The sequence below is a fragment of the Marmota marmota genome, unplaced genomic scaffold (genome assembly GCF_001458135.2).
Source record: "Marmota marmota marmota unplaced genomic scaffold, marMar, whole genome shotgun sequence".
In the NCBI taxonomy this organism is placed as follows: Eukaryota; Metazoa; Chordata; class Mammalia; order Rodentia; family Sciuridae; genus Marmota; species Marmota marmota.
The window spans coordinates 716649-726588 of NW_026000143.1; the positions used below are offsets into that span (position 1 = coordinate 716649).

Genomic DNA, 9940 nt, shown 5'->3' on the forward strand with positions numbered 1-9940 from the left:
GGGCCTGGGGCGCATGCGCAGGGGGCTGCTGTACGGTAGGTCAGGTTGTGCACTGTGGGAGGGTCGGGACGGGGCCACGCAGGGGACCGGCCTCATACGCACTTGTCCCCGGCCTCGGCAGACAGCGACGAGGAGGACGATGAGCGCCCTGCACGCAAGAGGCGCCAGGTGGAGCGCGCCACGGAGGAGGGCGAGGAGGACGAGGAGATGATCGAGAGCATCGAGAACCTGGAGGACCTCAAGGGCCACTCGGTGCGCGAGTGGGTGAGCATGGCCGGCCCGCGCCTGGAGATCCACCACCGCTTCAAGAACTTCCTGCGCACGCACGTGGACGGCCACGGGCACAACGTGTTCAAGGAGCGCATCAGCGACATGTGCAAAGGTACTGGGGCAGATTGGCTACAGATCTGGGGTTTTCTTTTGGGTGCCAGGGATTGAACCCAGGGTCCCTGGAGCCCTGAGCCCCCATCCCCAGCCTTTTTTTATATTTTATCGAGAGATAGGGTCTCACTGAGCTGCTTAGGGTCTTAAGTGGCTGAGGCTGGCCTCCACTTTGTGATCCTCCTGCCTCAGCCTCCCGAGCTACTAGTTTCCTTTCCAGCCTTGGTCCCTCTGGGTCTCGCCCCTCTGGGGAGCTGGGAATGGGGGACGTGTCACTTATCCGGGTCCCACAGGCACCTCCAGGGGGGCTTTCTGGCTGGATGTCAACACGGGGGCCGGGTGAGCTTCCTGGGCCGTGAGCCGAGCGTCTCCCTTGTCACCTGCAGAGAACAAGGAGAGCCTGGTGGTCAACTACGAGGACCTGGCGGCCCGCGAGCACGTCCTGGCCTACTTCCTTCCCGAGGCGCCCGCCGAGTTGCTCCAGATCTTCGACGAGGCGGCCCTCGAGGTGGTGCTGGCCATGTACCCCAAGTACGACCGCATCGCCAGCCATATCCACGTCCGCATTTCCCACCTGCCCCTGGTGGAGGAGCTGCGCTCCCTGAGGTGACTTGAGGAGGGGACCCTGGGGTCCAGGGCGGTCATGACTGCAGGACGCTCAGGTGGGGTGGCTGTGGCCAGGGAGGGTCCTTCCTCATCCTAGTAAGTTCAGGTGGCTCAGGGGAGGTGGCGCGCCAGGTGCTCCACAACTCTGGCCTCCCCTCCCGGCCTCTGACGCGCCTTGGCCTCCCCTCCCGGCCTCCCGGCCTCCCCAGGCAGCTGCACCTAAACCAGCTCATCCGCACCAGCGGCGTGGTGACCAGCTGCACGGGCGTCCTGCCGCAGCTCAGCATGGTCAAGTACAATTGCAACAAGTGCAGCTTCGTCCTCGGTCCCTTCTGCCAGTCCCAGAACCAGGAGGTGAAGCCGGGCTCCTGTCCCGAGTGCCAGTCCGCCGGGCCCTTCGAGGTCAACATGGAACAGGTGAGAGGCCCTGGGCCTGCCATGGGCCGTGGGCAGGGTGCAGCCTCAGGGTGACCACACCGCGTTTATTTTATTTAGAGACAGGGTCTCGCTAAGTTGCTCAGGGCCTTGCTAAGTGGCTGAGGCTGGCCTCCACCTTGCGATCCTCCTGCCTCAGCCTCCCGAGCCTCTAGGATTTCTGTTTCCTCTGGAGAGTGCCCAGCTCCCCTTCCCTGCCTGTCCACTGTCTGGCTTGGCTACTCCTTTCTCGCGGTTCTGCAGTTCCTACAAGTTGTCCAAGCTGGACTCACCTGGCCAGGAAGTGCCCGGAAGGTTCTAGAACTTCTGCCTGTGACCGCCCACAGCCAAAGACCCGCTGTGGGAAGGCCCAAGCCAGTCTTGCCCAGGGACCTCCCCAGGTCCGCCGGCCTTCCCTGGGGTCTTCACGGGTCCCGTCCTTCCCCTGAGTCTCTTGCCCATGGGTAGGTTCAGACCCCACTTCCTGGGAACCCAGAAGGTACGTCTTCTGGAAGCCCCGTAAAGCAGGTGGCACCACTTTCCTGAGGGAGAAATAGGTGTTCAGAGAAGTGACCGGCTGAGGGGACCACCCAGCCAAGTGGCCTGGAGGATCGGAGCTCAAGCAAAAGTGCTGATCCGAGTTTCATGCTTTCAACTACCCTTAATTTGTTGCCCGCTGTTACTGTAACAAAATACCAGAGATAAGGCGAGTTATAATGCGGAAAGGTTTATTTTGGTTGAAAGTCGAGAACTTTCTGTGCACGGCTGGCTGGTCCTGTCACTTTGGGGCCTACGGTGAGGTACAACTTTGTGACGGGGCTGGGGACGTGGTGTGGTGAAGCAGGCTGCCCCACTCACACAGGGATGCCAGGGAGACAGCCAGAGACCAGCGTCCCACAGGCCCCGTGAGGGCATGATCAGGACACTTGATTGTCACTTGCTGTCCTTGGCATGGCTCCAGGGGCTCCGTATCCATGCCTTGATTTAATCCATGTTTTGAGTTTTTGGTTTCAATATGATCATCCCTGTTCTGCTGTGAAGGCACAGAGAAGGGGATTCACTTGCCCAAGATCACACAGCTTAGGTCCCAGGACTTTCTCTGTGTCCCTCGCAGACCATCTATCAGAACTACCAGCGCATCCGAATCCAGGAGAGTCCGGGCAAAGTGGCTGCGGGCCGGCTGCCCCGCTCCAAGGACGCCATTCTCCTCGCCGATCTGGTGGACAGCTGCAAGCCCGGGGACGAGATCGTAAGTGGCCAGGCGTGCGCTGGGGAAGGGGCCGAGGTCCAGAGGGAACTGGTGTGAGCCACCACACCTGTTGGGGTGGGTCAGCGGTCATTGGTAGCAGGGGCGCTTGGCCTGAGATGAGGTCCTGAATCCTTGGGGCCAAGAGCTTTTCCTGCTCGCGACGGATTGTGTATCTGTCAGCTTTCGTTGCTGTGACAAAACAACCGAGATAATCGTCGTATAAGGAAAAAAAGGTTCACGGTGGTTTCTGAGGCCTCAGCCTCAGGGTTGTTTGGCCCTGTCCCCTGACGGAGGTCACAGCTCCATCCTGGGGCCCCTGACCACTTGGCCTCTCGCCGTCCCCAGGAGCTGACCGGCATCTACCACAACAACTACGACGGGTCCCTCAACACCGCCCACGGCTTCCCCGTCTTTGCCACCGTCATCCTGGCCAACCACGTGGCCAAGAAGGACAACAAGGTGGCCGTCGGGGAGCTGACGGACGAGGACGTGAAGATGATCACCAGCCTCTCCAAGGACCAGCAGATCGGGGAGAAGGCAGGTGGCGGCGGGGACACCGGGCTTCGTGGGCACCCCCCCGGGCTTGGTGGCCAAACTGGAGCAGCTTTGATATCGAGCACTGGCAGTGGGATCAGCAGTAGAACTTCCCTGTGCCCTGGGTCAGGGGTCCTGGGGTCAGAGGTCAAGGTCACCTGTGACACCCGGGTCAGCAGGCATCTCTGCAGAAATGGAGACGCTTGCCTTTCACTCGGGAAATCTGTGTCATTTTCGTGGTCCCACTCCTTCCTGTCCTCCCGTGGCTCCGGGTTCTCAGCCTCGCTTCTCGTTCGGCCTCTTGAATTGTGTGTGTGTGGCAGGTTGCGGGGCCGGGGGTCCCAGAGGTGGACCCCAGAGGCCCTCCACCCCTGAGCCCCGTCCACAGCCCTTTTTATATCTTACTTAGAGACAGGGTCTCGCTGAGTTGCTCAGCGCTCTGTTGAGGCTGGCCTCCCAACTTGTGGTCCTCCTGCTTCGGCCTCCTGAGTCACTGGGGTCTCAGGGACGCCTGGCAGTGTCCCTCCTTTGTAGACCGGAAGGAAACCAGGGTCTTGTTAGGATTAAATGATCCTCGGGAAGTGCAGGCCCAAGATGGGACTGGGCCCCAGGACCTGTTACCTCTTGGAGGACCTTGGTCAGGGCGTAGGGCAGACGTCCGGCTGCACTGGTCGCCTGGTTGAAGAGAAGCTGAGCCTGGCGCGTCCGTCCCGCGTGACAAGCAGAGAGCTGGCCGGTGGCTCTGTCCTGCAGAGACATTACCTCATCCCGGGAGGCGAGAGGGGCTGGGCGGGACGGTGTCGGGGACCGGCCACCTCTGCAGCCCAGCGACACCCGGGCAGTCCCAGGCAGAGGAAGGGTCGAAGGAGAATCGCTGCCTGCCCACGGGCCTCATTTCCCCCAAAAACAGCCCCCAAACTCCTGGCCTGCGGCTCTCCTCTGTGCCCATGTCCTTCATGAACAAACTGAGACACAGGAGTGGAATATGATGTCACCCTTGGTGACAGTGTGAGGGACACAGCAGTGTCTCCAGGTGCTGCTAAGCAGAGCCTGGCAGGGCAGGGGGCTGTGGAGGTTGAGAACAAATCCACGTACATATAGCTGGGCACGGTGGCCCACGCCTGTCACCCCAGTGGCTCGGGAGGCCGAGGCAGGAGGATCGCAAGTTGGAGGCCAGCCTCAGCCACTTAGCAAGGCCCTGAGCCACTCAGCAAGACCCTGTCTCTAAATAAAATAGAAAAAGGGCTGGGGATGAGGGGCTCAGGGGTGAAGCACCCCTGGCTTCAACCTCTGGTTACCCCCCGCCCCCCAAAAAGGGTAGTGACTCTTTTCCTTCTGAGGGGTCAGTGCTCGGCTCCTGTTCACCCGCGTGTCCCCTGCTCTCCTCAGGTCTTTGCCAGTATCGCCCCCTCCATCTATGGGCACGAGGACATCAAGAGAGGCCTGGCCTTGGCGCTGTTTGGTGGGGAGCCCAAGAACCCAGGTGAGCACCCGGGGGTCCCATGTGCCTCTCCTGGTGGCTCTCTCTAGTGTGGCAGAGGAGAGGCTCGTTTTAATTCTTTTTTTTTTTTTTTTTTTTCCCATAAAAGAACGAAAATCAGCCAGGTGCAGTGTGATCCCAGGGGCTCGGGAGGCTGAGGCAGGAGGATCGCAAGGTGGAGGCCAGCCTCAGCCACTGAGCGAGGCCCTGAGCCACTCAGCGAGACCCTGTCTCTAAATAAAATGCAAAACAGGGCTGGGGACGGGGCTCAGGGGTGGAGCACTTGCCTGGCTCAGGGTTCAGTCCCCAGGCCACCCAAACAATGTATCTGGAAAGATCTAATGCGTAGGTTTGGGGAGGGTTGGGGACGATCCAGCCCTGTCCTGAGGTCCTCACCCACCTGTCCACCCCTGTCCCTTTCTCTAGGCGGGAAACACAAAGTGCGCGGTGACATCAACGTGCTCCTGTGTGGGGACCCCGGGACAGCAAAGTCTCAGTTCCTCAAATACATCGAGAAGGTGTCCAGCCGCGCCATCTTCACCACGGGCCAGGGGGCCTCGGCTGTGGGCCTGACGGCCTACGTCCAGCGGCATCCGGTCAGCAGAGAGTGGACCCTGGAAGCTGGGGCCCTGGTTCTGGCCGACCGAGGAGTGTGTCTCATCGATGAGTTTGACAAGGTGGGTCCCAGGACACGGGGACGGCGGGATCCAGGAATTAAGAGTTTTTTATTTTATTTTATTTTTTCCTGGTACCAGGGATGGAACCCAGGGTCCCTTGAGCCCTGAGCCCCGTCCCCAGCCCTATTGGGTATTTTATTGAGAGACAAGGTCTCGCTGAGTTGCTTAGGGCCTCCGTCAGTTGCTGAGGCTGGCCTCCAACTCGCGATCCTCCTGCCTCAGCCTCCCGGGCCTCTGTGTCTCCCACAGATGAATGACCAAGACAGGACCAGCATCCACGAGGCTATGGAGCAACAGAGCATCTCCATCTCCAAGGCCGGGATTGTCACCTCCTTGCAGGCTCGCTGTACCGTCATCGCCGCCGCCAACCCCATTGGTAGGCTTAGAGACGCGGTCTCGCTGAGTGGCCGAGGCTGGCCTCCAACTGGCGATCCTCCTGCCTCAGCCTCTGAGCCTCTTTGGTGATGGACGGGCGTCTTGCTCTGACATGTCCTTCCTGGGGAACGGCTTTCTGCCACACCGTGGGCTCTTTGGGGCTCTGCTATAGGAATCCCTTTACTGTCTCCTGGTCCAGAGCAGATGGCAGGCACCAGGCAGCCATTTTGGGGCTGGGAGCAGCTTTCCCAGGTGGGGAGCGGGGTGGGGTCCTGCACGCTGACCGGGGCTCCTCGGGGTTTCAGGTGGCCGCTACGACCCCTCGCTGACCTTCTCGGAGAACGTGGACCTCACGGAGCCCATCATTTCCCGCTTCGATGTCCTGTGTGTGGTGAGGGACACCGTGGACCCTGTCCAGGTACAGCCTCGCCTGCCGAGGGACAGGGCCGCCGCCTGAGGCCCAGTCTCATCCCTTGGCCCCAAGTTGTCCTGATGTCTCCTTCCTTCGCATGTGCTCCCCCCTCCCCAGTGTCCTTCACGGTCCTCTGCCTGTTCCTGTGTCCCCTGCTCCTCTCTGCTCCTGTCCCTCGCGTCCAGGGGCTGCTGTCCCCAGCCCACCGCAGCCCCTGCACTGGCCTCAGAGAGGACTTCACGGTCCTCCCGGCCCCTGCCAGGCCCTGAGAGCCATCCTGGTCCCTCCCTGACCATCTGCCTCCCCAGCCACCTCAATACCAGGGGCCCTCGACCACGGAGCCCCGTCCCCAGCCCTATTTTCTATTTTTATTGAGAGACAGGGTCTCGCTGAGTGGCTGAGGCTGGCCTCCAACTGGCGATCCTCCTGCCTCAGCCTCCCGAATTGCTAGATTACAGGCTGGTGCCGTGTAGTCTTCTGTTCTGAAATGGGGACTTGCTGTGCTGGCCGGGCTGACCCCACACTCCTGGGCCAGAGCACTTCTGTGAAGCTGGCCCTATAGGGGGGCGGCATTGTGTCCCACTTAGAGTGTGTTGATAGCTTCTCTCTCACCAGGCAGTGAGTTCTGGGAGGACTTTGTCAGGTTTAGCATCGTGTTCTGGGCTCTGAAAACGGCCTGGAGACAATATAAGAGCATATGGCCCACGCCTGACATCCCAGTGGCTCAGGAGGCTGGGGCAGGAGGATCGCAAAGTGGAGGCCAGCCTCAGCCACTGAGCAAGGCCCTGAGCTACTCAGCGAGCCCCTGTCTCTCAATAAAATAGAAAAAGGGCTGGGGACGGGGCGCAGGGGTGAAGCGCCCCTGGGTTCCATCCCTGGTACCAAAAAATTAAACATGGTGGGCAGGACGTGTGTGACCCACCGTGCTCAGGGCCTGTCCCCGCTACCGTAGGACGAGATGCTGGCCCGCTTCGTGGTGGGCAGCCACGTGCGTCACCACCCCAGCAACAAGGAGGACGGGGGGCTGGTCAACGGCAGCACCCTGGAGCCCGCCATGCCCAACACGTACGGCGTGGAGCCGCTGCCCCAGGAGGTACTCAAGAAGTACATCATCTACGCCAAGGAGAAGGTGCACCCCAAGCTCAACCAGATGGACCAGGACAAGGTGGCCAAGATGTACAGCGACCTGAGGAAGGAGTCCATGGTGAGCGCTTGGGCCGCCGCTGTGTGCACGCTCGGGAGGCTGAGGCAGGAGGATCGCCAGTTGGAGGCCGGCCTCAGCCACTCAGCAAGACCCCGTCTCTAAATAAAAAATAAAAGGGCTGGGGACGGGGCTCAGGGGTGGCAGCACCCTGGGGTCCGTCCCCCCCGGGTGCCCAGCGTTAGCACCAAGCGGGAGGCACAGCAGCCCCTGGAGTGGACCGGTTTGTGGTTGGAAGAGGCCCTGAGCTCACTCGGCAGCTCCTTCCGCCCTCGCTGAGCCTGCCCTGTCCCCCCCCGCAGGCCACGGGCAGCATCCCCATCACCGTGCGGCACATCGAGTCCATGATCCGCATGGCCGAGGCCCACGCGCGCATCCACCTGCGGAACTACGTGATCGAGGAGGACGTCAATATGGCCATCCGCGTGATGCTGGAGAGCTTCATCGACACGCAGAAGTTCAGCGTCATGCGCAGCATGAGGAAGGTGGGCACCGTCCCAGCCGGGGGACCCCCGTGCAGCGTGGCCGGGAGGGCCAGCTCTGGGAAGCAGGCCTAGGGGGGCTCTGGTCTGCCTCCCACATGCTTAGGAGGCTGAGGCAGGAGGATCCCAAGGTGGAGGCCGGCCTCTACAATTGAGTGAGACCCTAAGAGACTGTCTCCGTAATTTAGCGGGACCCTAAGAAACTGAGCAAGACTGTCTCAAAAGAGCAGAGCCGGGGACTGGCGGGGTGGGTGTCCCACCTGGGTGTGGCCCTGCCCCTCACCTGGCTGTTGGGAGCCTGGCGGGGAGGGGGGGGGTGGACGGAGCCACCAGAAATGGTCCCCCTGGGTGGTGTCTAACCTGTCCTTCCTGCTGCAGACCTTTGCCCGCTATCTTTCCTTCCGGCGCGACAACAACGAGCTGCTGCTCTTCATATTGAAGCAGTTGGTGGCAGAGCAGGTGACGTATCAGCGTAACCGCTTTGGAGCCCAACAGGACACGATCGAAGTGCCCGAGAAGGACTTGGTGGACAAGGTACGGGCTCCCGTGGGAGGTTGGGGCCGGGGCTTGGCTCCCTGGGGAGCTTGTCTGTCATCCTCGGGGGGCTTGGCGGAGGGGCCTCGAGTGACAGCCAGAAGTTGGCGGAGGCTGGCCTCCAACTCACGATCCTCCTGCCTCGGCCTCCCGAGCTGCGAGGATTCTAGACATCGCCTCCTCCGGGGCCCCCTAAGTCCACTGACTCGCACACTTGGCCTTTGTCCCCCCGTTAGGCTCGGCAGATCAACATCCACAACCTCTCTGCCTTCTACGACAGTGACCTTTTCAGGATGAACAAGTTCAGCCTCGACGTGAAGCGGAAATTGATCTTGCAGCAATTCTGAGGTCACCCAGGGGCCACCCGGAGGGGACTCCCCGATGACACCGTATTCGGGGGAAATCAGACCCAGCGCTCAGTCACTTTGTGCTTTGTGGACGTGAAACCCAAACTCCTGGGAGACTCGGGGTTAGGGTTATGGTTGGCAGAGGGATGTCTAGCGTCACCGGTAGTATTTATTTTTCTGGCCTCACTTTTTTGCTTCAGGAACACTTTTCGGGGGGTGGGGGGTACCAGGGATTGAACTCGGGGAGCCCTCGACCACTCAGTGACATCCCCAACCCTGTTTGGTACTTTATTTAGAGGTGGTCACAGTTGCTTGGTGTCTTTTGCTGAGGCTGGCCTCCACCTTGAGATCCTCCTGCCTCAGCCTCCCAAGTCGCTGAGATACTGGGCATGCGCCACGGCACCTGTCAGACCTTTCAAGTGGACGCTTTTGACTGCTTAGGTTCCTACCCGTGGTACCTCCTGTCTGCAGATGTTTTTCTGGATTTCTGTCCTGTTGTAGAAGGACTCACAGCTCCTACTTGAGTGCTTGTGATTCCTGTGGTAGTGTGGCTTCGGTCCCCCGACTGGGGGACGTGAGGAATCTGCCACGGGGCACATGGATTGTTGACCACTTTTACTCCTATATTAATTAATAGGATTCTCGTCCCGGGTTATTTCTTGCATTGCTTTGTACATAGTTTTTTCTTTCTGTAGTTCAGATTTTTAATAAAGTTGAATAAAATCGAAACCTTGGTATCTATTGGCCTCAATTCTTTTATTTTTTCCTACTTTTTCTGGTACCAGGTATAGAACCCAGAGGAGCTCAACCCTGGAGCCCTGTCCCCAGCCCTTTTCATATTTTATTTAGAGACAGGGTCTCGCTGAGTTGCTTAGGGCCTCACTTTGGCTGAGGCTGGCCTCCACCTTGCGATCCTCCTGCCTCAGCCTCCCGAGCCACTGGGATGACAGGCGTGCGCCTGGCCGTATTTCACGGTTCCTTATGAGCAGCGTTCTTTACGAATTTCTCAATACACTTAAATTTAAATTATGATATGCTCTTTAACCCTGGGGTTATTTAGAAACATGCATTTTGGATCATGATTTCCTCCAACAGTTCAATCTCTTTTGCTTTTTATTTTTCAAGCAATTACCATTTCAGATCCACAGGCTAATCTGGCTGTACTGTTTTGGGGGTGTGTGTGTTCCTGTCATTCCCAGGAACTGGAGAAGAGGGTGGAGATTCCTCAGAAAACTGGGAATGGGACCA

General features: G+C 59.6%; 1 protein-coding gene across 1 annotated transcript; it reads left to right on the top strand.

Moving 5' to 3' along the window:
• Nucleotide 1: 1 nt before the first annotated feature.
• Mcm2 (minichromosome maintenance complex component 2) lies at nucleotides 2–9417 on the top strand (the record flags this gene model as incomplete). Its single annotated transcript, XM_015506739.2, has 14 exons — nucleotides 2–35; nucleotides 122–382; nucleotides 768–987; nucleotides 1197–1404; nucleotides 2516–2650; nucleotides 2996–3187; nucleotides 4574–4667; nucleotides 5091–5341; nucleotides 5591–5717; nucleotides 6022–6134; nucleotides 7081–7332; nucleotides 7632–7814; nucleotides 8190–8345; nucleotides 8582–9417. Coding segments are annotated over 14 exons (2337 nt in total), but the record flags the coding sequence as incomplete, so codon positions are not given.
• Nucleotides 9418–9940: the final 523 nt, after the last annotated feature.